General features: G+C 42.1%; 1 protein-coding gene across 6 annotated transcripts in view; it reads right to left on the reverse strand.

The window, feature by feature from the left end:
* Positions 1–5,434: 5,434 nt before the first annotated feature.
* LARP4 (La ribonucleoprotein 4) overlaps positions 5,435–27,574 on the reverse strand; it is a 59,275-nt gene continuing 37,135 nt past the window's right edge. For 5 of the 6 annotated variants that reach the window (XM_058673123.1, XM_058673124.1, XM_058673125.1 and 2 more), the window contains 9 exons: positions 26,936–26,989; positions 26,305–26,517; positions 25,781–25,884; positions 18,655–18,867; positions 18,019–18,067; positions 15,625–15,780; positions 9,290–9,414; positions 8,990–9,161; positions 5,435–7,536 (listed from right to left, as the gene is read on the reverse strand). In XM_058673123.1, coding sequence (XP_058529106.1) covers positions 7,198–7,536; positions 8,990–9,161; positions 9,290–9,414; positions 15,625–15,780; positions 18,019–18,067; positions 18,655–18,867; positions 25,781–25,884; positions 26,305–26,517; positions 26,936–26,989 — 1,425 coding nt within the window. In that variant the 3' untranslated portion in view covers positions 5,435–7,197. The remainder of the gene's footprint in view (positions 7,537–8,989; positions 9,162–9,289; positions 9,415–15,624; positions 15,781–18,018; positions 18,068–18,654; positions 18,868–25,780; positions 25,885–26,304; positions 26,518–26,935; positions 26,990–27,574) is intronic. The other variant, XM_058673122.1, reaches the window with a different exon arrangement.

A 27,574-nucleotide genomic window follows, 5' to 3' on the forward strand; every position in this document is an offset into this window, starting at 1 on the left:
AGCCTTTCCTGTGAAAGCCTTGTAACTGATCAAACCTAAGCAGGCACATTCAAGGACTGTGAACTCCACGGGATGGAAGCTCAGAAGTCCATGCTTCGGTACGTTATCATCCAACTGCCAAAAGCAAGCAGAGAAAAGGGCAATATTGAAAACAGCACACACCCTCATCTGCGTAAGGAAAGTTCAAAGCCATGGGAGCCAGGGGCTAATAGTGTGGTGCAGTGGGTTAAGCTCCTGCTTGGGATGCGGGCATCCTATACTGGAGTGCTGACTTGAGTCCTGGCCGCCCCAGTTCTCTTCCGCTCCTTCACTGGTGTGCTAGGAGAGGTGACGGTGCACTGACCCGACCGCAGCCTGCTCCTTCCCAGCAGTCCTGGCCATGCGCAGAGTAAACCAGGCGGCGGAAGATCGCTCTGTCCTTCTGCCTTTCAAAAAACTAAAACGGGAGCCACCATTATGACACAAAGGGTAAGGTCACTGCCCAGGACACCAGCATCCCATCCAGCTGCCAGTTCCTGCTTTGGCTGCTGTAATGCTTGTCCAGCTGCCTGCTCACGAGAAAGCAGTGGGAAATCACCCTAGGGTTTGGGTCCCTGTCACCCGGTGAGAGACTTGCAAGAAGCTCCTGACATCAACATTGTGGCAGAATATGAACAATTCAGAGCTTCTCACTCACTATCTGGTTAAAAAAATACACAAACGTGGACCTGGTATAACAGCCTAGAGGCTAAAAGGCCTCACCTTGCGGGATCCCATATGGATCTGAAACTATGTACCGGAACCTCTCAAGTACTTCTCAGTCCCTGCCTCCCCGAGGTGGCCAGTCCTCTTCCAAACACCTCCCCCAGCACTGCAGGAGGGCCCAACAATTCTTCCTATGCACTGATAGCCGGAGGTTGATGGCTCACCTTCCTCCTTAGTGAAATGCTTCCTACTCCCCATCCTGTCAATATGCATTAATTCGGAATCCTACCTCGTTGCTGCCCAGCACGCTCAGGAACACAGAACATGACAAATAGCAGTTCAAAGTCCATCAAGCTCAGCACCATCGCTTCTAAGACCAAGCAAAGTTTAGCACCAATATTTTTGGTTTTGACAAGATGGTGGTGACTGGTTTATGCAAAATTGGGAAAACAAAGAAAAAAAATCAGAAGTTTGGGGCCTGGCGCAGTGGCCTAGAAGATAAAGCCCCCTCCTTGAATGTGTTGGGATCCCACAGCTCCCTGCTTGTGGCCTGGGAGAGCAGTTGAGGATGGCCCAAAGCCTTGGGACCCTGCTCCCACGTAGGACACCTGTAACAAGTTTCTGGCTCCTGGCTTCAGATCAGCTCAGCACTGGCCGTAGCGCTTACTTGGGGAATGAATCATCAGATGGAAGATCTTCTGTCTCTCCTCCTCTCTGTACATCTGACTTTCATATAAAAACAAATCTTTAAAAAACTTCCACAATCTAAAGGCCTTCTTCCTTTCTTAAGGAATTCCTAACTCTAAGAGGCTGGAGTCTGCTCACTAAGATGCCTGCCTTGGGCGTGTGCCTTGGATCACTACTGTTCTGGCTCCAGAATCCAGCTTCCCGTGAACAGACTGGAAGGGAGCCGAGATGGCCGAGATGAGTGCCTGCCACCCCAGTGGGAGATCTGGAGAGCATATGGGCTGCTGTCTGAACACCAAGAGCTTCAGGCTCAGCTGCTGATGAAATGGGTATGAGGTCTCAAGCAAATGAAATGAATACTTAGTAGGCCATTTGAGTATTTTACCTACTTTTTTGAAAGCAGAGTCACATGGCCCACTTGCAAGTCGCTGCAAGAGCTGGAGACAGCAGCCTGGCACTCTCCCACCACCTGCTGCCTCTCAGGATGTACATTAGCACAAAACTGAAATGAGAAGCAGCACTAGGCACTGCCCTCGGGCCCCCTGATACAGGTCATGGGAGCCCCGAGTGCCGTCTCAACTGCTAGGCCTAAGATCAATCCTGGGTTATTATTTTCTGATAACTAGTATAAAATATATCTGTGAAACACCTGGCAAACTCATCAATTTATTTAAAACAATTTATTTTTATTGGAAAGCCATACATACAGAGGAGATACAAAGATACTCCGTCTGCTGGTTCACTCTCCAAGTGGCCGCAATGGCCGGAGCTGAGCTGATCTGAAGCCAGCATCCAGAAACAACTTCCAAGTCTTCAACTTGGGTCAGGTCCCAAGGCTTTGGGCCATCGTCAACTGCTTCCCGGGACATAAGCAAGGAGCTGATGAGAAGCAGAGAGGCTGGGACACGAACTGGCACCCATCTGGGATCCTGGCGCGTGTAATGCAAGGACTTCAGTCACTAGTCTGCCATGCCAGACCCCAAACCCATGACTGAAAAGTTTTAGTTTTCAGTCTGCTGTAAGTATCCAGCTGAACTGTTTAGAAGCAGCACTGTTATGTATGTCTTCTTGGCCAAATAAACACACACGTTGACCTAAGGCGCTGAAGCCCTGACTAGTATTTAACCTCCTATAAATCATTACAAAGATAATTTTGCTTACTAATATTGGCAATTACCATTAAGATAATTAACATTCTTAGCAGATTAGGGGTTTAACTAAGTGGAAATGCCATATAATGGGCTAAGTGGTTACCAAAGTAAGCGCTTGTATTAAATCGTTATTGTGTGTCTCATTTACAAACATATCCATATAACCTGGTAGAATAAAATCTGAAACATAAAAGTTTTCTACCATAAATTGTTCATTTTAACAAGATAGTTCCGGGATAAACTGTAGTGTAATAGACATGAAAGGCCACGTTTTTTTTTCTTGGTAAAACGTTGTGTTCAATCAAGTTAGCTGTCACCCAAGTTTCCAGGGCTTCACACAACTCTTCCATTTTTGCCCTTAACAATTTTAACACACACACACACATACACAGTCTCTCACACTCCATGGCTGATTTTGATGTCCACATATTTAAACCAGGCCGTAAGTGGCACCGTAAACACACAGCCCTGCTGTGATCCTGCACTGCACCCCAAGAACAGGCCCATGACAGTCACTAACAGACAACCCCAAGATCCTGAAGCTACAGCTTCTGGCTTACCGCCCTTGCTCTGAGGCGGAAACCACACAGCGGGACCTGAGGCGGGAGAATGCAACACAGCTAGTGCAAAGTAAACTCAAGCACTTTTTAGACATACACCACCTGGAGAAAAGGAAACCAGTGCTGTCTTTAATAATTTTATTGTTTTCTAATTGTGTTACTTTAATTTCCCATAGCACCTTGGCAATGCTGAAAACAAATACAGATACAAGGAAGTACTCAGTTTAACATTTTATGCATGAGCATGTCACACCATTTGGAGTGGGAGGGCAGTTTTGACAACGGGAACAAACCTAAGCAACGGACAACAGAGAAGCCAGATAAATTCTGATCTCCCACCACCACCCCCATTTAAGAGATCATTCAAGGGACACCCTTTAAACAGGTGTTCTATGCTGCAAAACTGAAGGCGGAACCATTTACCACACAGCCACTGACATCCGAATTACACTTGTAGAACCTCTCTAAAAAGTTTGCAGCTTTAAAAAATAAACTTCAAGTTATTTCATCATGTGACTTCTCATAGAGAATTTTTCAACTTCAAAACAAATTTTCTTTCAACTTCTTAAGTGTCCTTATTCAGCTAATGAAAACTGATATGCCCAAGTATATTCTGGAAAGCACAGACTAGCTAGATCAGCATGTCAAAAAGCTGAAAGTGAAATCAATGGCCACAAAATTCTAAGGAAATATAAAAAACTAGAAAAAAAACCTCCATTGTGTACTTTAGTTAAGAATTTATAAAACCCCTCAAAAGGAATACTGTCCTCTTTTGAATTTTATTTTTTGTTTAAAAAAAAGGGTACTTTCAAAATATGGTAAGTATATATTGCTAACACAAATATCAGAGACTTAACCCCAGTGTTGTTCAACTGTGTCAAAGTAAAACCAGTGGACATTTAAGCCAATTATTGACTAATTATTAAGGCCATAACTAGTAAAACTACACAAAGTGTTGAGAAACTGTCTCAAGCTGTTTTCTGTTCTCAGCAGTGTTTTTCTTGTTTTCCTTTACACTAGTGAGATGCTAACATCCCAGCAATAAGCCTTTTACACAGCATACGTGGTTATTTCAAAGAAAAGGGAATGTGAACCAATATTCAAGCTACCTTAATTGCAGGAAGGAAAAATAAATCAGAATGGATTCTATATGTCATCTGATCACCAGCAAATCGAGCACACTGACAGCAGCAACCAATGCGTTATCACTGAAAGCTCTTAGATTCCTCCAACATCAACTTGAAATAAATTTAGATGGATCATTATTTTAAATGCCATTGTCTATATTTGGCAAAATAAAATAAAGTCAGGTTAAAAACAGGTCCTAGATATTACAAAAACCGTAATTGTCAAGACAGCCAATGGACACATTTTGCAATGCCCCCATGTACCTTCTCAATGAAGTGCAAGGAGATGAGCTTCTATGACTATTGCTATCTTCATGCAGTAAGAACTAGCACAGATCATTGTACCATACCAAAAGCATCATTTCTACCTACTTTTAGCTGTCAACAACCAAGGAAATGTTAAGTCATAAGGGTGAAGAGAAAGAGCTGACATTTTAATTCCTCCATCTAAACAACCAAATAAACTGCTGAGTGAACACGCACCCTCATCGGTTCCGGAGGAATGCTGGAAAAAACAGCCAGAATCTCACAGGCATCGTTTACGTACAAACCTTAAATCGCTGTAATAAAATAAATGCTAAATAGATACTGTGTGTATATATATATACACATATATAGTAATACGTACACCCACACACATTCTTCCCTATATACCCCATCAAATGGGAACTTTTAGATGTAATGAGGCAAATTAAATTAAAAACACTATAAGACATTTAAAAATGGTCAAGTCTTTTTAATTTTTGTACTTTCAATGACTTTTGGAAGAATATGCTTTCTTCAAAAAAGACTTTTGTCTGGTGTTTCAGGTAGAACCTTTAGATTTTTCAAAGTCTGTGGACTAAATATAAGTCACACATGCATATTAGTAATAAGTCCACCACCTGTGACACACTGTACAAAAAGGTAATGTTTCATTTTAAGTGCAATAATTAATTTTATAATCCTTTCCAAGTGAAGTTTAAAAAAATGTTTATTTTCTTAAATCCAATGCATTCACAAGGTATTAACACTTCTAACATTTATCATTTCCACCAACTGCAGCATTATCCAAGTAAACCAAAATAAGCACTTTTACCCATAGGTGTACTCAATGATTAATAGTTCTGTTTTTTTAAAAGGACCTAAATTTCTCCCAAATTTCAGCACAGGTAGTATTGTACGTTTTATTTAGTAGATGATTAAAAAAAATAGTGTGTAGAAATGAATGGTCTCAGACTGAGTGAATGTATTATGCCATGTTATCAACCCACCAAATTAAAACCAATTGCCAAGCTGAATAAGTTACAAAGAAATAAAAATTCTAGCTTGTATAGAAATGTGCAGTGTTTTCAAAGCTCTTAATAGTTAGTTATCCATTAATACAAATCTCCAAAGCATAGAGCTGGAAGATGAGTTTCACAGTAATGTAATTTTAACCTCCATTTACATTCATTAATATATTACTACGATGTTTACGCTATGTCACAATGGTGCTTTCCAGTGTTCACAATTTACAGCTTGAGTTTGTACATATGCAACTCACTAACACAAGGGACAGTTACTAACGCTCCAAACCATGCCCTACAATGAAAAGCAGAATCCCACCTACACAGAACTCTGAACATGGCGTGACTGAAAACAGATTAACGCAATGTGGTTTTCTGTATTTTTGCCTTTTTCTAAATACCAGCATGTAAACTTGCCTACTTGAGAGCTACAAGTTTATTTTCAGGGAAATTATGCACAAATTTTCCTCAACCACCTGTCTCACCTCAAAAACTGCATGACTTGCAGATTCTTCTCAAGTCAATTCCAAACTGTACTATATTTTTAGAGGAAAGGAAAAAAGGTGGTAGATACATTTTAAATAAAAAAATTTCTCCTCAAATCACTTCTATACAAAAATTTCTTTTTACAATATTTAACACTTTAAAACGTCAGTTATAATGGTTCTTTCATATTTAACACTAACATAAATAAACTACAGGATGAATCTCATCTATCATTCTTTGACTTAAAAATTCTAAATTTGTGAACAGGAGATTAAAATATTTCAGTGTTTAATTCTGAAATTTATAACAGTTAAATCTGATTTGACTAGATTGGTTAAAGTAATTAGAAACATACAACTCAGTAGGCAGTCGGTTACTTTGCTTTTCAGGGTAGGCAAAGAATGGAGAATGACAATTTTTTCTGTTCTCATTTCAGGAGGAAAAGAAAATTCAAAGAACAATTAAAATATTCTCAGTCCACCTGCCATGTCCACTCAGGACTAAGATGAAATTTCCAATTTTAAAATAATCCCATTTGTTCTTTGAAAATTAATTTGATTGGTAGTCCCATTTCCATGTATAATCAGAGCTTAACAGCTTGCTGAAAAGATGTTAGTAAGGTCAAAAAGACAAACTAAATTCTCAAACTAAAGAAATCTACTCAAGTATTACATTCAATTTTTGAATCATTTATGAACTTGACAGCACATTTGGCCCACACCAGTCGTGCACACACTCACCCCACAGGCACCCACCACTGATCTGCAACAAGGCCATTGAGTCAGAGATGGCATTCTTCAAGCCAAACTTTAAATAGATTTAAAAAAGTAATTTCTAATTTTACAGAAACACTTCTTCAAAAAATATCCTCTCTCACCCCCTCAACTCTTACACTGAAGGATGTACTGTTTTTCCCAGTTATATCTGAACCTTCAAAATTGATTCCAGGCAGAAAATCTCTGCAAATTAAAATCAAAAACAAAAATAGAAAAATTATACTTTATATGTGTATATATCTCTATCTATCTCTCTATATATTTATATTGATTGGAATCCTCCAGCATTTAAAAATCATTTTAGAGATGAATTTTGGGATCCTATTGCTCACAACTCCAAAATCCACAATGATTTAAGGACACACTTTCTGTCTCCCTCCTTCCCTCCAAGACAGTCCAATATACCCGGCTCAAGTTCAACGGGAAGAGAAGAGCTTCTGAACAGTTGTTCTTTTGTTTTACTTTGGTGATCTGGGTGGCACGTACTGCTCCTTGCCATTACGTCGAGTCACTCCCTGAGGTATAGCCCTGTGGCTGAACTGGCGTCTCTGTTCCCTGATTTTTCCAGCTGTCCCCCTTGGAACAGCACTGCCCCGGAAGCCAGAGCAGTCCTTACTAGACCTGGCCTCTGTTTTCTCATGTGGTTTTTCAACCGACTTCTCAGGAGTTCCATTCTCTTCATTTTTGGTGGGAGATGCCACGTTGGAGCGATGTTCCCGCAGGGGCTGCACGGGAACGGGAGACGGCTCTTTAGGGGGCTTCTGGCATACTTCAGCATAACTCAATTTCCGTGGTTCCTTTGAATAAAAAAAAAGTATTCTAGTAAACATTCTCTAAGTAAACAAAAAGAATCAGGTGAACAAGAAGCCTGTTACCACCCAAGCTACGGCGCACTCACGATATACCATCATCTCAGCACACTGATAAAATCTAACCTAGTCTATTTTTTGAAAAGAAGAACAATTCATGACATTTTCACTGAAGCATGCTCATCTCAGAACTGATGACACAATGGAAACAACCTAAATGTTTCACCAAGATGTACAGATAAAAACTAACAGTGGTGTGTCTGCGCAGAAATAACAATTCCATTCTCTATCTCCTTGTTATGAAATTCTGGCAAGCATTCCACAAGAAACTCCAAAGGGCAGCAGGAAACCAACAATGTTAACAGAAGGTCAAACAAAAATTCAAGTTAACTAAACGGAAAAGTAAGTAAAAGAGGGTGTGTGAGAGCAGAAAACGCATATGTAGTCTTTAAGAAATAAGATTATTTATTCAAATGTATTACTTTTATTGGAAAGTCAGATATAGAAAGGAGGAGGAGAAAGAGAAAGATCTTCCGTCTGATGATTCACTCCCCAAGTGGCCACAGTGGCCTGAGTTGAGCCAATCCAAAGCCAGGAGCCAGGAGCCAGGAGCTTTCTCTGGGTCTCCCACGCAGGTGCAGGGTCCCAAGGCTTTGGGCCGTCCTCAACTGCTTTCCCAGGCCACAAGCAGGGAGCCGGATGGGAAGCAGATTGCGGGGACAAGAACCTGCGCCCATATGGGATCATGGCACATGCAAGGTGGAGACTTTAGCCATTAGGTTACTGCACTAGACCCGTATAGTCTTTTTTTGCCAGAAACAGTCTTTAAAACACAGCTATATTTATATCATATGAAGTACTCTAGATAAACTTTGTACACCTTTTTAATCCTTTTGTGTTTTTCACAATTATACAATCATAAAATTATCCCGGATCTTACAGAGTAGTGGGTACACCAGGTTTGTTGATTGTCATATGAAGAGATTCAAGGTCTTTTTATACTAGACGAAAAATCAAATTCATAACCTGGATAAGAGATGTGTCTACACAATATCACTATGCAGGGAGCACTAATTTGGACTACTTCCATATAAATGAACTAGAAAGGTGTCAGCATGAAGTCTGGTGTAGCAAGCTAACCCTCTCATGTGCATTCCATAGGGGCACTAGTTCTGGTTCCAACTACTCCACTTCTGCTTCAGTTCTCAGTTTACACCCTGGCAAAGCAGCAGAGGATGATGGCTCAATTGGACCCTGAACCCATGTGGGAACAAGAGACAATCACGGCTCCCAGCTTTGGACTGGCCCAGCTCTTACCATCACAGCCCTGTGGGGAGTGAATCAGCAGATACAAGAAATCTTCTCGCTCCTCTCTATTTCTTTGTATTACATGTTCACATAAATTTCTTTCTCCCGGTTCAAATAAAATCTCTCAAATTACCTGCAGCGCAACAGCCACAGTTGAATTTACATTACTACTACTACAAGGTGAAGAAGTATTTGCCCCCGAAGGCTTTGCAGTATTTGGGGAAGCAACTGGCGTATTCATTTGATTGAGAACATCCTTCGGAACAGTGGAATCTTCTACTGGATCCTTTTCTTGATGACTTGAGCTAAGGAAAACAAGACAAAACAAAAAGCTACATGTTAGTATAGCACACAGCAGTGGCTCAGCGACTGAGCCAACTGAACAGAAAAACGGTAATTGAGCACTGATGATGATCTAAACTGGAAACTTCACCTTGGTGCAGGAAGCTCGGAGGCCCTTGGAGGACTAGGGTTTACACTGAGCTGCTGGGCACAAGTGCAGTCTGTCTGTCCATCATCTGCAGGCACTGGGCAACCAACTCGCAAGTCTTCATTATCCTTAAGAGTGAAAAAAAAGGTAAAATAATGACACTGAGATGTTCTTCCAAAGCAGATATGGACAAATGGCCAAGAGGCACCGGGGAGGTGTTAATGTCATGAATTATGTAAATGTAAATAAAACCACAAATATAAAATACTTCATGCCCCATTAGATTGGATATATAAAAAGAGATGATGAGAAACTTTCACACGAAAAATGATAATATAAATATATTGCTTTAGCAAACAATCTGGCAGTTCTTTAAAAAGATAAACACCATACTCCTGAAGTCTCTAACTTAAAACAATTAAAATGAGGGTTGGTAGTGTCTAGCCTCATTAAGAAACCTGTACTGCACACTGGACGTCCTGGGTTTAAATACCAGCCCTAGGGCCCGGCGGCGTGGCCCAGCGGCTAAAGGCCTTGCCTTGAATGCCCCAGGATCCTGTATGGACACCGGTTCTGGTCCCGGCACCTCCACTTCCCATCCAGCTCCCTGCTTGTGGCCTGGGAAAGCAGTTGAGGACAGCACAAAGCCTTGGGACCCTGCACCCGTGTGGGAGACCCGGAAGAGGTTCCTGGTTCTAGGCTTTAGATCGGCGCAGCACCGGCCGTTGCAGTCATTTGGGGAGTGAATCATTGGACGGAAGATCTTCCTCTCTGTCTCTCCTCCTCTCTGTATATCTGACTTTGTAATACAAATAAATAAATATTAAAAAAAAAAATCCCAGCCCTAGCTCCAGCTGGATTCCAGCCTCCAGCTACTGCAGGTGATGGGTCAAACAACTGAATTACTGCTACCCATCTGAACAAATAAATAAGCTAAAAGAAAAAAAGCTAAACACAAAATCATTACTCAGTAATTCTACTCCTACATATATTGTCAAGAGAAATAAAAACGTATCTTAAAAAAAAAAGATCTCTTGTGGCCGGAGTAAGCCACTGTCGGTGAGGCTTGCATGCCGTGAGAGTCTATGTGAACTCTGGCGGCTGGGGTTGTGATCCAGCTCCCTGCTTATCTGCACAAGAAAGCAATGGAAGAGGGCAAAGTACGTGGGTCCGTGTCACGAAGTCCAGACTATCAGCTGCAGCCAAGTCATAAGAATGCCATTTCATACATTATCACATAAATGTAATTCGTACTAGCCAAAACTTGAGCAAAATGGAATGTTCGCCAAGTGCTGAATGCCTAGCAAACTGTGGTATGTACATTCAAACGGTGGCGTAGTATTTGGGACAACAAGGAATGAGTCATGCATATGCTGTATCTACAGTAATCAAATTCACAGACAGAACTGTGCGTCCAGGAGGTAAGGGAAGGGACGAACTGAAAGTAGCTCAAGGAGAAAACGGTTCCAGAGACTGGTTACATAACATGAATGTACTTATTACAGAATGTGAACCTTATTTTTAAAAATGCATTTATTTGTTTGAAAGGCACAGTTTACAGAGAGAGAACAGATCTTCCATCCACTGGTTTACTCTACAAACGGCCACATCAGCTAGAACTGGAAATCAGGAGCTTCACTGTGGTCTCCCACATGGATAAGGGGGTAAAGAGGCTCAAAAGGATTGGAAGCGAAATTTTCAGAACACAACAGACAAAACAAAGGCAAAACAGGACAGAGTTCTTAAAAAAACAAAACAAAACAAAAATCTGGAAGCCAGATCACACCCTAACCAAACTACAGGAGGAAATCAAACAGAAAAGACTGCATATGACCAGATGAAAATGATGCCCTAGGGCACGGGCATCCCATCAGTAGCTGTGGAAGTTCCAGCTTTACTTTCAGTCTAGCTCCCAGCTTCTGGTCTGGGAAAGTAATGGAGGATAGTGGTTGGTCCGTAGCACCCATTTGGGAGACCCAAAAAATGCTCCTGGTTTCAGACTGGCCCAACCCCAGCAATAGTGGCCATTTGAGGAGTGAACTAGTGGTAGCTCCACCTTTCAAAAAACTAACAAAAGGCCTGAGTTTGTATCCTGGCTGCTCCACTTCCCATCCAGCTCTCTGCTTCTGGCCTGGAAAGCAGTTGAGGACGGCCAAAGCCTGGGAACCTTGCATCCACATGGGAGACCTGAGAGAAGCTCCTGGGTTTGGATCGGCTTATCTCTGGCCGTTATGACCACTTGAGAAGTGAACCAGCGAAGGGAAGATCTGTCTTTCCTTCTCTCTGTAAATCTGACATTACCAAAAAAACCCAAAAAATTGAAATAATTAAAATGCCATAAAGATGAAAAAAATGGGCAAACACCTGACTCTTCTAAAATCAGACAAAAAAGTGTTCTGTGACCCAGGTTTTATTATATTTATCCTAGAAATGTTCTGGAACACATGAATAGAAGATTTGACTAATCATAGCAGTACTGATCGAACTGTCAAAACTAAAAATCACTCCAAACATTCAAAACAAGTATTAGATTGCTATGACAGAATGCTACACAATGTAGAGTGAACTGTAGTCACCAGTACCAGCAATGAAGAACGCTACCATGTAGAAAGAAGGAACAATGTGTACATGCTGTACATTTCCAACTGGCACAGGGAATGCTGAGCTAAGACCCTAGACCAAACACAACCGAAGAGTTCTCATACTATGGACAAGAAGCTAACGATCATTCCTAGTCATACAGACATCCAGATCCTGCACTATGTGCCTCGGCTTGATTCTTAGCTCTGGGCTCAATTTCAGTTTCTTATCAATGCAGATATTAGAAAGTGGGGGTGATGGCTCAAGTAACTGGGCTACTGCCCCCTGTGTGGACCGAGTCCTCTGGTCCCAGGTCTGGGCCAGCCACAGCAACTGTGGGCACCTGTAGCAGTGATGTAACGGAAGAAGCACTCTACCTGCCTGGCTGTGTTTTTCTGCCTCTTAAATAAATAAAAAATATTTTAAAAGAGAAAGTTTGTCAATCCAGAATGGCAAAACTATAATAAAAAAAACAAGCAAGATGGGCCCGGCGGCGTGGCCTAGCGGCTAAAGTCCTCACATAGAATGCACAGGGATCCCATATGGGCGCCAGTTCTGATCCCGGCAGCTCCACTTCCCATCCAGCTCCCTGTTTGTGGCCTGGGAAAGCAGTTGAGGACGGCCCAAAGCCTTGGGACCCTGCACCCGCGTGGGAGACCCGGAAGAGGTTCCAGGCTCCCAGCTTCGGATCGGTGCGCATCAGCCCACTGCGGCTCACTTGGGGAGTGAATCATCGGATGGAAGACCTTCCTCTCTGTCTCTCCTCCTCTCTGTATATCTGGCTGTAATAAAATGAATAAATCTTTAAAAAAAAAAAAAAAACAAGCAAGATGATTGAAAGTTCGGTAAAGTTCACACCTAGGCAGGACAGAGGACGGAGGACAAAAAGGAAGGATCATAAATAAGGAGAGATGTACTTGTCAAGGCTAAGCTATGATGAACATTTTCCAGTCCAGAATGATGAGCTAGGATTGTAAGGGGATGTACCTTTTATTACTATTCCTTACAAATGTATACATACAAGGTACTTTCAAAAACACTCTAGAGGCACTGGCATTGTGGCGCAGCAAATACAGCCCCTGCTTGCAATGCCCGCTTCCTGTATGGAGACAGGTTGAGGTTCACTGCACTTCCGATCCAGTTCCCTGTTAATGGCCTTGGGATGTTTGGGCACCTGCCACCTCTATGGCAGACCTGGCCAAGTTCGTGACTCCTGGCTTCGGCCTAACCCAGTCTAGGTCATGGTGGCCATCTGCATGGTTGAATCAGTAGACTTTCTCCCTCTAGCTCTTTCAAATCAACGTATCTTAAACAACAACAACAAAAGGCCCAGCAAAATAGCCTAGTAGCTACATCCCCACCTTGTATGTGCTGGGAACCCATATAGGTGCTGGTTTGCATCTCAGCTGCCCATGTGTGGCCAAGGAAAGCAGCTGAGGATGGCCCAAAGCCTTTGAACTTTGCACCTATGTGGGAGACCCACAAGAAGTTCCTGACTTTTGGCTTCGGATCACCTTCGCTCCGGCTGTATGGTCATTTGTGGAGTGAACCAGTGGATGGAAGATCCTCCTATCTCCTTCTTTCTATAAATCTGACCTTCCAACAAAAATAGAACCCTTACCTAGTCAAAAGTGCCATCAAGTGTAAAATGTACCATTATTTTTTTTAAAGATTTATTCATTTTATTACAGCCAGATATACACAGAGGAGGAGAGACAGAGAGGAAGATCTTCCGTCCAATGATTCACTCCCCAAGTGAGCCGCAACGGGCTGGTGTGCGCCGATCCGAAGCCGGGAACCTGGAACCTCTTCCGGGTCTCCCACGCAGGTGCAGGGTCCCAATGCATTGGGCCGTCCTCAACTGCTTTCCCAGGCCACAAGCAGGGAGCTGGATGGGAAGTGGAGCTGCCGGGATTAGAACCGGCGCCCATATGGGATCCCGGGGCTTTGAAGGCGAGGACTCTAGCCGCTAGGCCACGCCGCCGGGCCCATGTACCATTATTTTATGCACCAAAAAAACTTGCTGGGCCCAGTGTGCTAGCCTAGTGCCTAGAGTTCTCACACTGCATGTGCCAGAATCCCATATCGGCACCAGTTCCAATCCTGGCAGCCCAAAGCCTCGGGACCCTGCACCCACGTGGAGACCCAGAAGAGGCTCAAGGCTCCAGATTAGCACAGCTACAGCCACTATGGCTGCTTGTCTCTCCTCTCTGTATATCTAACTTTAAAATGGAGTGCAAGTGTCAAAGCCGAGCCTCCTCAGAGCTCAGACAGAGCAGTGGACAGCATATCCAGGTGCACATGAAGGATATGGCAGTCTGTTGTAACCTCCAGAGGACACCTGGTACCACACAGAGGATGGAGGACAGAACAAATCAACCAACTACCCCAGCCACATGTTGGCAGTGAACATCTGGGCAGACAGAGACCCTAACGTGCATTATGTCAGTCAGTGGATCTTGGCCAGATTTCATCGTGCTTGGATTGATTAAACTGGCGGCAATTCAGAACTATCAAAACCACCTGAACAGTACCCTTGGAACACGCCCCATGTTGGGGACCCTGGGATGGTTGGGGCTTCTCTCTTCATCTCCCCTCCTACCCCAGATACAGAAAACAAAACAACACACAAACAAAAAGAGAATGTGGAAACAATGGTCTTACCCACTTTCCTGTAGCCTTTGACCCTTTGTATCCTATCAACTATGTAAAGAATATCAAAATAAAATTTAAAAAAAAAAGAGGAAAGAAAAAGAAAAACTGCCCGAGAATGAGGTGGAAGATACCCAATCCTGGGGCCCTGAACGCATGGGGGAGACGAGACAAAACCTCTGGCTTCCATGTGACCCAGCTTTGGCAGTCAGAGTAAATCATCAGATCAAACATTTCTCCTGTAATTTCTCTTTCAAATAAAAAAATATTTTCACAAGAAGTTATTCCCCATTTTTAAGACAGCTGTTACCTAGAGGCAGGCATTTTAAATCACAGTTTGCAATGCTGTCATCCTCCGTGAGTGAAACAGCTTGAGACCTGGCTTGTCAGCTTCTCAGTAATGTGACTGCAAAAGCAGCACTTGACAGACCAAATACTTTGGTTCCTGCCTGTCCTCAGCTTGGCTTACTGCAGCCTGGGAGTAAACCAGGGCATGGAAGATCTCTTTCACTGCTCTTAACTTTATTTTGACTTAATCTGGTTGTCAAATGGCTATAACAGCCAGGGCGAGCAGTCTGGAACTCCATCTATTCAGTGGGTGGCGGGGCAGGGGCTCAATACCCAAGTCATCTCCCACTGTTTTTCAGGCACATCAGCACAAGCTGAGTGGGCAGCAGAACCAGCGAGAGATGAACCTGTATGACCTGTATGGGATGGTGAGGCTGCACGCGGCAACCCAATGCTCTGTGCCACAACACTGTTCCCTTGCCTGTCTGCCTTTCAAATACATCTTTCTTACCTTTTTTTTATTGAAGCAGTATTCTGATTCTCCATTACTTAAGTCTGAATTTATTTATTTTTAAATTTAATTATCTTAATGGTTAGTTTTAAGCACTTATGTGGACATGACACCTTCCACTTAGTTTGCATAGAGCAGTTACATCAAGCTGAGCTTACTGATAAAAAGTCTGTGCTGCTTCATAATTTTTTTTTAATTCAAAGTATACTGAGAACTCAGAATAAAGACAATGATCAATAAACACGGTAAGTGCAAGTAAAACACTGCCTAAATGTGGCCCCGACAGGTGACAGAGTCCAGCGTTTACCTTTTCTTTGTAGACACCTTGAACAACATCAGACATCCTGTTCTCCACAAGTTCACCGGACATGGCTGATGAACTTCCAGGTAAAGGAGGAAAATTTGAGGCTAGTAAGTCAAATTTTGGTGTTGGAGGCTTTGCTTCAGTTGAGGAGTTGGGTCTCTAAAAAACACAAATCACAAAGCAAAAGTTTGTCTGCCTTAGTAACTCTGTGCCACAGAGGCTGCAAGAAAACAAAAGACAAGCAAAACAGCCTCACATCACCTCAACCTGTCGTCATCTGTGTTGCTTCCAGACAGTCACAAGACGGAATTATATCTGCAACATGTTTTTTCAAACTCATCTTTCTTTACCTACCACCCGAGAAAGAGGTACTCCAGGGAGAGAGGTACTCCTGGCAAAGTTCTCACTTGTTGTGGAGACAAGTCACTAAAACTTTCCACAATGCAAAATCAGACAGTCTTTGTTTTTCCTGACCTCAATACATCATTTGTTAATCTTCTGCTCTTTGGGAGTTCATTCTTCTCTTAGCTTTTGCGGTACTTTATTCTCTTGGTTCTATTCAAATCTGACAATCACGAATACTTTTAATCCTTTCCCACTTTTAAAATCTTGGCAATTTCTGTATTTTATTTCATTTACATATATTCTCTTCATTTTCCATAAACTCCTTGGGTTGATTCATGATTTCAACTATTACCTCTATCCAAGCTACTCTCACAACAATCCTTTCCACTTTTTTTTAGCCATGATTGCACAGAATAGTGTTCTATATGTACAGTACAGATAATTCAATTACACACTTTACCTCAAACCCTAATGTGTATTTGCATCGCCATTCAGACTTCAAACGTACCGTATACTCTTCACACTAAAGCTACAGTGTTCTGTAACTTTCAACTTACGGACCTCTTTTATCACTTGTCACATCCACAGTGCAGAAACTCATCTATTCTCCTGATTTGAATTCACTGTGTAAGTGCACAAAATCTGAAGTTGAGCTTTAGTCAAATCCCGCACAGAATTTCCCTACTCAACTCTTCCCACTAGAAAACATGCCTATCGCCATCTCCTTCACACCTACAATCATTATTTCTGACACTTTCAACATATTAAACAAACCCAAAACTGTTTTCCCAAGATGCTGAGGCTCAACTGACCATTCACATGTACAAGTATAAACTAAAAAGATCTGTTGCCTGAAGTTTCATGGTTGCCTGTAACACAGAAAGTTAAAAAATGAAAACCAGCTGGGCCAGGTGCAATAGCATAGGTTAAATTCCTCGTCTTGAACACAACAGGATCCCATACCGGTTCTAATCCTGGTGGCCCTGCTTCCCATCCAGCTCCCTGCTTTGCCCTGGGAAAGCAGTCAGGGATAGCCCAAGTGTTTGGGACCCTGCACCCGTGTGGGAAACCTGGAGGAGGCTCCTGGCTTCGGATGAGCTCAGCTCCAGCTTGGGGAGTGAACCATTGGACAGATCTTCCTCTCTGTCTCTCCTCCTCTCTGTATATCAGCCTTTCCAATAAAAATAAAGAAACCTTAAAAATAAAAAGGAAATAAAGAAAACCAGTATGTGGGGAGAATCCCAGTACCTATGAAATTGTGTCACGTAATACAATGTAATTAATGAATAAATTAATTTAAAAAAAAAACAGTAACACTTCAATGTTACAGATAGTGCTGTGCAGTGGATTAAGGCACTGTCTGTAATAGTGGCAACCTATAGCTTTCAGCTTAGCTCCCTTGCAAGATGGCCCAAGTGATCTGACACCCACCAAACATGTGGGAAACTTGGATGAAGTTCTTGGCTCCAGGCTTTGGCTTTCTAAAGCCACAGCTTCTGTGACCATCTGGGAAGGCAACTAGTGGATCAAAGATTTTTCTGTCTCTCCAGCTCTCTAACCCTGCCTTTGCCCATTTTTTGTGGTAATGCAACTTGCCATAGACCTTATTGAAGTACATTAGACCGAAATTATTGAGACTACAAATTCCAGTCTTAAGAATGCTTTTCTAATTATAACTGCACACAAGGGAGATAGCTATACGAAGTTATCATTGCACAATTTATATAAGCACTATTAATAATAGGAAAAGATTGGAAGTATTTCAATGTTCAACATATTAAATGTTTCCTATTTTTTTTTTTGTAGACCATATAAATCTGCTAGGCATTCAAATGATTATTCTAAAAGCAACACATGCAAAGCAAGGTGTATGTGGTGGGAAAGTAGTGCTGAGGACTATTTTGGCAGTAAGGTCAATTTCTTCCTATGTTTGATGAATGCTACAATTAATACAACAAAAATTCAGACACGAAAGACCAATCACAAATCAATGTTACAGTGAACCATAGGAAACAAATCTATATCACATGATCGAAGGTTACAGTCACTTACTGGGATCCGTTCTTCTTCTCGCCGTCTCCGACCTCGGAAAAGCGTTCTCCTTTCATAACAAGAGAGAAAAGGGTGGGACAGCTTGTAATTTTTTCATATACACAAATGCCACCAAAAACGGAGATTTCTATTTGAAAAAATACAGATTTTCTAAATTTTGGGTCTAATCTCATTATTAAAGATAGAGTTCTTCTGAAGGGACTGTGAACTGCTCTACCACCATCACAAATGGAAAATGGAAATATCAGTAGGACTCATTCCAAACTGAAGCGTATTATAATAGGCATTAATTTATGTAGCACAGGCAATATATAGTGCTACTCTTTAATTTGTGAAGTAGAAAAAAATTAAGCACACAAAAGACCAGTCCCAAGCTCACTCCTGAATCCAGTTTCCTGCTAACGCACCCAAGGAAGCAGCATCTCACGTGACTGGGTCCTGTTACCATATGGGAGACCTTTGACTGAGTCCCTGGTTCCTGGCTTTGGCCTAGCCCAGACCTGGCTCTTTGAAGAATCTGGGGAGTGAACCAGTGGATAGAATCTATCTCTGTTGTTCCAAAATGCCCTAAATTATATATATATATATGTATATATATATTTTTTAATGTGTTTTCATATACCTGAATTTCCTTACCTGCCTCTACCATAGTCCCCATTCTGCTCCATCTGCAAAGTGGGAACCTCCTTGGGAAGGAAAGTTTGCTCCTGATGCCCTGTTACTATAGGGCTAGGCCGTTCGGTGGTAAAGCTCCTTGAACTAGACCTATTCAATGGTCCATCCCCCAATGACACAGAGCCATCTGTTGAAGGTTCTGACCCACTAGATGACCTAAAATGAGGCTTCACGCTATAAGAAACATGAAAAGGTAAATCAATTAAAAAAAATAAAGAAAGAAAAGAAAAACCCACAACCAAATTTCAATCAGGGCAAAACTTGGCTTCTACTATACTGATTTTCTAAAAATTAAGTTGAAAACAAAGTGTTACAATGTAAAATTATTAGCCCCTTTACAAACAGAATTTTTACATTACATATATATATTGAAGAGATGTAAGGAACAAAAGTTCTTGGAGATAAATCTGTTTCCACGTTAATATTCAGAATACAATTATGATTGTAGTATTGTTCCAAAGGTGAGGTACAGTCTTCACATGTTTAAATCAGCAAAATCTTAAAACTTACTAATGAATCTATGCCACACACTTTCAGGGGGGATAAAACTATCCCTAGTGGGAATAAATGGTTGTGGACACAATATGGTCATTTTTAAGTATAAGGCACAATATACATGCAATAACGATACACACACAACAATCAGTATTAATTTCTACAGGAGGAACTTTGATAAAAACAGTCTAAAAATGAGGTCTAAGGTAGATAACAAGACCAGAAACACAAATCTTCCTCTTGTAAAATCAATTTTGACATGAGTGATGGATCTAAGTCACAGCTCTGTGAACAGCTGTGGGGACATGAGGGTGAGGCAATGGACAGAGATCAACTGGCTAATCTTCTGTCTGCAAGCACCAGCATCCCATATGAGCACCAGTTCACATCCTGGCTGCTCCACTTCCCATCCAGCTCCCTGCTTGTGGCCCGGGAAGTAGTACAGGAGAGAAAAAAACCTTGGGATCCTGCACCTGCATGGGAGACCCAGAAGAAGCTTCTGGCTCCTGGCTTCAGATTAGTTCAGCTTTGTCCATTACAGCCACTTGGGGAGTGAATATATATATATAAAACATCTCAAACAATTGAAGAGCTTAGCTCTCCAGTTGACAAACAAGGATGGATGAGACTTTGAGTTCAAATATCACTTGCAGTTTACACAGCTACAAATATAAGACAGACTTTAATTCAAATACTTAGTAAGACTAGGAATTAAATAATACTTTCAATGGAAGCTCTAAAGCTGCCCACATTCATTTTTTTTCAGAGAAAGATCACTAATATTACAATTCAAACACAGTGGCTGGTGATGTGGTACAGTAGGAGAAGCCTCTGCCTGAGGCACTGGCATCCCACATTAGTGCTATCAGGTTTGAGTGAGAAAAACAGAGGCTTTTAGTCCAGGCAAAGGGTTTGAAGAGTCAGGGGAGAGAGTCTGATGAACTGCTTGTTGATGGGCCTGGGACTGGGGTTTGACACATCTTAGGCATGGGAATGGGAGAAGGCATCAAGTCCCTGGTTTATGCGTGAGTGTGACTTGTACCAAGGGTACTCAGCGTGACACACTCTAGAATGATCTAGGTGGTTCCGGTCGAGGCCCTGAGAACCCATAATGGACTCAGTCCCACTCTGCCCAGCCTAACAGGTATCAGGTTGTGTCCTGTCTGTTCCACTTCCAATCCATCTCCCTCTTTGTGGCCTGGGAAAGCAGAGGAAGATAGCTCACTCCCTTGGGCCCTGCACCAACACTGGAGCCTTGGAAGCAGCTCTTGGCTTCGGATCAGTTACACTCCCGCCGCTGCAGCCATTTGGGGACTGAAGCAGCAGACGGACTCTCTACGTAACTCTGGCTTTCAAATAAACAAGATAAAGCTTAAAAACAAAAACAAAAAAACCAATGTAGGGGTCAGTAGGTTAAATCACCAAAGGTATTCTATACATCCTATATTGGAGTGCCAGTCTGCAGGCCTGTCTGCTCCGTTTCTGATCCAGCTCATTGCTCGTGTACCAAGGAAAGCAACAGAATACTGCTCAAGTACTTGGGGCCTGTCACACCAGTTTCAACCATTGAAACCATGTGGGGAATGGATCAGCAGACGAAAAGATCTGTGTGCATTTCAAACAAATAAGTAAACCGAGAATTATTTTGTTACCAATTAGAATTACAATGTTAAAGTATAATATGCAAAAATTTACTATGATCTAATAAGAAAGTAATTTAAAACAACATATCAACTATCTTACCTACAAACCACCGAGGGTGGATATGCTATTTATATGTTTAGAAATTACCGGGCTCGGCAGTGTGGCCTAGTGGCTAAGGTCCTCGCCTTGATCCCATATGGCCGCTGGTTCTAGTCCCGGCAGCTCCACTTCCTCTCTATCTCTCCTCCTCTCAGTATATCTGACTTTGTAATAAAAATACAATAAATCTTTAAAAAAAAAAAAAAGAAATTACCACTGACTGGGCCTGGCGGCGTGGCCTAGCGGCTAAAGTCCTTGCCTTCAAAGCCCCAGGATCCCATATGGACACCGATTCTAATCCCGGCAGCTCCACTTCCCATCCAGCTCCCTGCTTGTGGCCTGGGAAAGCAGTCGAGGACAGCCCAATGCATTGGGACACTGTACCCGCGTGGGAGACCTGGAAGAGGTTCCAGGTTCCCAGCTTCGGATCGGCGCACACCGGCCCGTTGCGGCTCACTTGGGGAGTGAATCATCAGACGGAAGATCTTCCTCTCTGTCTCTCCCCCTCTCTCTATATCTGGCTGTAATACAATGAATAACTCTTAAAAAAAAAAAAAAAAAGAAATTATCACTGACTAAATCATCAGATTTTTATTTAAATGTTGCTGCAATGAAACCCGGTGCATAGGACATTAGGTCTAAACAGCCCTCAGATCTCATAATCTTACCCTTCACTGAGAGGGACTTACAATCCCAATTCAAGCAAAAGAAGAAAGAACGAAGGAAGAAATAAGTGACAAAAAAGATAAAGTATGAAAGGTAGAAACATGCCTGGATTACTGACTGTTAGTCCTACTCTCTAAGTAGCACACAGGATCATCATTGGGCTGCCTCAAGGTCAATACGAACAAACCAATGGGGATCTTCAAAAATTACTTTCTCTCTGAGGTTACAGACAGTGAAAGACAGAAATCTCTCATGGTGTGGCCCATTCCTGAATGGTTAGGTTGGGGCCAGGTCCAAGCTAGGAGCCAGGCAACTTGTCTGAAGCCCCCCTAGTGGACGCTGGGCACTGAGTACATACATGGGCCTTCTACTGTTTTCTTAAACACGTCAACAGGGACAGGATCAGAAGTGGGCAGCTGGGCTTAAAGCAGAACCCTTATGGTATGCTGATGATGCAGGCAGAGGCTAAACATAGTATTCCACAATGCTGGTTCCAGGACGCCTTTTAAATATGCAGAAATTATCTGATGGGAACTTCCAGATACCTTAGTATAGTATCATCCCTTTCAGCAAGACACAGCAGACAAAAATTAAATGAAAACAAAAAGCTATACACCTGTCTAACGTAGTTTTAAGTAAGCATAAGTACTTTTAAGAATCTAAAATTGTTAACATTGCTTTTAGTGTATTTATAACGATGTTTCTGGCCGGGTGGGGACTAGGCAACAGCAGGCTCAGCTTAGGTCGGCCGGGACTAACTGCTCATGTAGAACCAGGATGACAGTGAACTTCACTTTCCACTCTCTGTGAAGAGTCTTGCCCAATTTAAACGGCAGCACCTTTGTATTTACAGACAAATTTTTCAGGCAAAACAAAAGAAGCCGGAGAACGCTAGGCACACTTCTACTCCTATGTCCTAGGAAAAAGCTCAATTTTGTAGTTAACTGTTACCATATTACCAAGCTAGAAGAGTCATCTACAGAGAACATAAATAATAAGCTGATAAAACATTCTGCACTATCACAACATGAATATCACATTTGAAATTTAACAGTGTTCTAACAGATGATAAACAATCACCAGCAGCCAGTGTCCTGGTGTAAAGGGCTAAGCCACCACTTGCAACAAAGACATCCCACAGGGTTGCTGGAGGCTCCACTGGTGGTCAGCTCCCTGCTAACACACCGGGGAACACAGGGAAGGGTGTTTAAATCCTCTGTCCTTTGCGCCAGGGGGACATGTACAGGAAGCGCCTGCCTTCAGCCTGCCCCGCCCAGGTGCTGAGGCCATCTGGGAAGTGAACCAGAAAGATTCTCAAATCTTGCAATAACTGTGTCAAAAGAAGTCCAAAAACTCATAACAAAGTGAGTATTTCCAGAATCCATTAGTAAAATCATTTTTACTCTGTGACGCCCCTTTCTCCAATGAAGCATGTTTCAGGAAAAACTCATTAAAAATGAGAAAGTTTCTGTAAGTCACTGTGAAAAACACTTTCAAGCAATCTACCTGCCATTACAAAGCAACAGCAGGAATGAGATCTGAAAAGAGGTTGAAAATCCTTGAAAAGAAACCACTGAAACAGAAACTACCCAGAAACCAAGAGGCTCACAAATTAGCATAGAAGAAACATTAAATACGATATTAAATTTATCAGCCTTTTATTCTGCAGTTTTCATATTCTGTCCAAAGCCATAATACACACTGTATACCTATATCATCAGCTGATGTGTAAAAGGGAACGTCTGTGTCTCTCGTATGACAGCAGACAGGTTCCAGACAATCTTAATAATCTCTTCTGAACCGAAGTGCAAGCTTGTGAAACAAACTGCGTGGGTCCCCCAGTGTAACTAGTTATCTACTCTAGGACGTACTATTTTATACTTCGTGTCTCAACACCCTTTCTCTATAAAATAGATAAAAAGCAGCGGTGGTTGCTCTGTAGTGGGCTAAGCTACCTCCTGTGATGCATCGCAGGTGAGTCCTGCTGCTCCACTTCTGAACCAATTCCCACTATCTACCAGGCAGTACATGGCTTTGTCCTGGCCCAGCCCCAGCCACAGTGATCATCTGTGCAATAAAGCAGCAGATTTTATTTCTGTAACTCTGCCTTTCAAAGAAATACAATAGTTATGCCGGCACCTATCTCATAGGGTTATGAAAATAAGCTAACAGGTAATGTCTTAAGAAGCAGACAATAGCACCTGCCAAGGTAGCCTAGAGGCTAATGATATCGCCTTGCATTCACCAGGATCCATTACGGGTGCCGGTTTGTATCCTGGCAGCCTCACTTCCCACCCAGCTCCCTACTTGTGGCCTAAGAAAACAGTCCAAAGCCTTGGGACCCTGCACCCACGTGGGAGGCCTGGAAGAGGCTCTTGGCTCTGGCCGTTGTGGCCACCTGGGGAGGCAATCAGTGGAGGGAAGAACGTTCCACCTCTTCTCTCTGTATATCTGCCTTCCCAATTAAAAAAAAAAAGCAGACAAGTGCTCCATAAACATTACGTACCAATTGTATACTTGTAAACGTTACCTATCACTTATATCACTGGAAACCATTTCAAAATTCAATTCCTTAATTCTATTCTTTAAAAAGTTCATTTATTTTTATTGGAAAGGCAGATATACAAAGAGGAGGAGAGTCACAAAGTTCTTCCATCCACTAGTTCACTCCCCAAGAGGCCACAACGACTGGAACTGCCAGAGCTGATCCGAAGCCAGGAACCCGGAGCCTCTTCTGGGTCTCCCACGCAGGTGCAGGGTCCCAAGGCTTTGGGCCGTCCTCCACTGCTTTCCCAGGCCACAGGCAGGGAGCTGGATGGGAAGTGGGGCCACTGGGACACAAACCAGCCCTCCAGATAGGAACCCGGCGAGTGTAACGCAAGGGCTTAAGCATTAGGCTACTGCGCTGGGTTGTCAATTCCTTAATCCATTAAAAAAAACAAAACAAAAAACAAAACTGTAACACAAAAACAAGTTAACAATTTTGGAGAAAAATTCATTCTCCAAAATATATCCATGTAAAAAGCCAAACAGTATGTAGACACAAGATTTTATGTCAGTCTGTTCTATTATTTAAGAAGTGCCGACACCACGGAAAAGCTGTCCCAGTTTCCGCCTGCAACACTGGCATCCCCAGTGGGCACTAGGCCAGGTCCTGACTGCTCCACTTCCGAGCCAGCTCACCGCTTCTGGCCTAGGAAAAGAGAAAGACCCTGGTCCAAATCCTTGGCCCCTGGACCCACATGAGAAACTAGGAAGAAGCTCTGCTTCCTGGCTTCAGACTAGCTCAACTCTGCCCACTGGAACCATCTGGAGAGTAAACCAGAGGACAGAAAAGCTCTTTACATAAGTGCATAGAAATAAATAGAAATCCTGGGCGAAAAAAAAACCAAAACCACGTTCATAAATACTCTCTAATCTCAGAGTTAAGATGTTAAAACATCTGGTAGTCGGATTTTTTTTTTTTTTTTAAGATTTTATTTATTTTTCTTGCAAGGACAGATTTAGAGAGGAGAAAGATCTGTCTGCTGGTTCACTCACCAAGAGGCCATGACAGCTGGAGCTGAGAGAATCTGAAGCCAAGAGCCAGGAACTTCTTCCAGGTTTCCCGCATACATGCAGAGTCCCAACACTTTGGGGAGTCCTCTAATGCTTTCCCAGGCTACAAGCAGGGAGCTAGATGGGAGGTGGAACAGCCGGGACCACAAACCGGAGCCTACATGGGATCCCAGTGGATGCGAGGCGAGGATTTAGTCATTGACCTGGGCTCCCAAAATGTTTTAAAAAGATTTATTTCATTTTTATCCTCTGGTTCTCTTCCCAAACTGAGACAACAGCCAGAGTTGAGCCAATCCAAAGCCAGGAGCCAGGAGCTTCTTCAAGGTTTCCCAAGTGGGTGCAAGGGCCCAAAGAGTTAAGCCATCCTCCTTTGTTTTCTCCGGCCACAAGCAGGGTGCTTGATCAGAAGTGGTGCCACCAGGCTTAGAATTGGAGCCCACATAGGATGCTGGCGTTGCAGGTGGAGGTTGGTCCTACCACACACCAGCCTCAATCATTAAGTTTTTATAAAACACAAACAAAATATTTTCACTGATTCTGCCAAAAAGTATATTTATTAGTGCAATCCCCTAAGAACCACAGGAAATTGTCTCAAATAGATTCCAGTTATGATTTTTTATCTTACCGAGGTTTCTGGAATGGTCGACCCAGATTCATAGCAGCAGCATTTGTTTTAAAAGATCCTGGTGTATTAAAGCCATTCATAAAACTACCATTGGGAAACGGAGCCTAGAAGAAAATTTTATTGTTTATACAATATTAATGGTTAACATAACATTTGGCATGAGGGTCTTAGGAAACCTCAATGGGGTAAATCTATCAATTTATTTTTCAGGCTAAAAATAACCCAAAATGTTAATTATTTACTTTTATAATATTTACTACAAGTAACGCTTGATTCATAAACAATAAGTTAACCACTTTATTACTTAATGAACACGTTCAGACAAAAATTTCCGAACATAAAAGCATTTCTAAATTCTTAAAAACTGTAGGAACCATATAGTCATTTTATGTATTTTTAGTAGGAAGGATCAGATAGGCATATTATTAAAAGCCAGAATGTATCAAAATCGACACTAAGTAAGCTCTTAATCCAACTTGCATTAAGAATTTATTATTTTAAGTAACTCCATAAAGATCTCTTACCAATGGTGTTTCAAAGTAAGGTGCCGGATTTGGAGACCAAGAATGAGGCACAATACTGTAGACCGAGAACTGCTGGTGAGGGTTATACATCGGCTGCACAAAGACTGGTGAGGCGTACTGTGCCTGAGCTGGAAGGGGCTGATTATACAGGCTAGTATCCATTAACCGATAACCATTCTTAGCAAAAAACGTGTTGATGGCTTTTATCCTGGCCTAAAAGCAAAAAGGAATATTAAATGATTAAGTTTTTATCTTCATAAATTAGTGCAACCCAAGAAATGACACGTTGAATTAATATTAATAGCAGCCAGCATTGTCGTATAGTTGTTAGGCCACTGTCTGCAATTCAGGCGCCCCCTACAGGTGCGAGTAATTTTAATAACAGATTTCCTGAAGATTACATCTGTCAGATAGACATCTAATTAAAACTTTATGCTGTGCCAAGATACACTTTTACAAAGAACTGCTACATGCAAACATTTTAAATGTACGTATGAACTTGTTCAAGCAGTTCACAATACAAGTCAGAAACTTCCTTAAAATCACTACAAATTATGATTTTTTAAAGTTATCAAACAATTTTGGGGGGGGGGCTTTCACACTTCTTGTTCTATTTATAAATATTTCTTACCATGATTGGCTTGCCCTGAAAAGTTTTGACTTCTTCTCTTAAGTATTTAAAAGCCTGTGAACAAAGTGAAAAGAAACTTTCATTATCATTCAACCATTCATGGAAGCCACATCTCCCTGGTCATGAGTTGGGTAGCAGTTTTCTGAATAAACAAAAAATGCTGTAAATGACTCCTCTGTGAAAAGTGGCAGGGAATAAAGAACTAAAGATGTAAGACATTCTCAGTTACAGTTTATGCTGACTATAGTACTCACTATATATATTCTGAATCTATATACATTTATACATAATTTATATATAAATACACATATACTACATAGAGAGAGATTCAGAATTTCATGGGCAAAATCTTGAAGAAAAAGAAAGAAAAAAAGGGAAAAGAAAAGAAAAAAGAACCAAAACACAGATTGAAGACAGAACAGGTCAACCAACCACCTCAGCCATATGTTGGCAGCAAAATACTGGGCAAACGGAGACTCTATGATGGACTGTGTCAATTAGTGAATTCTTCAAAGACCTCATCGTGCTTGGAATGGTGACACTGGCAGCGATCACAACTGGTGAACTATCAAAACCACTTGAACAAGAACCTCGGAGCATGCCCCACATCCAGGACTTGGGGTGGGTGGGAAACTGGGT

Source organism: Ochotona princeps, chromosome 15 (assembly GCF_030435755.1).
Source record: "Ochotona princeps isolate mOchPri1 chromosome 15, mOchPri1.hap1, whole genome shotgun sequence".
Taxonomy (NCBI): domain Eukaryota; kingdom Metazoa; phylum Chordata; class Mammalia; order Lagomorpha; family Ochotonidae; genus Ochotona; species Ochotona princeps.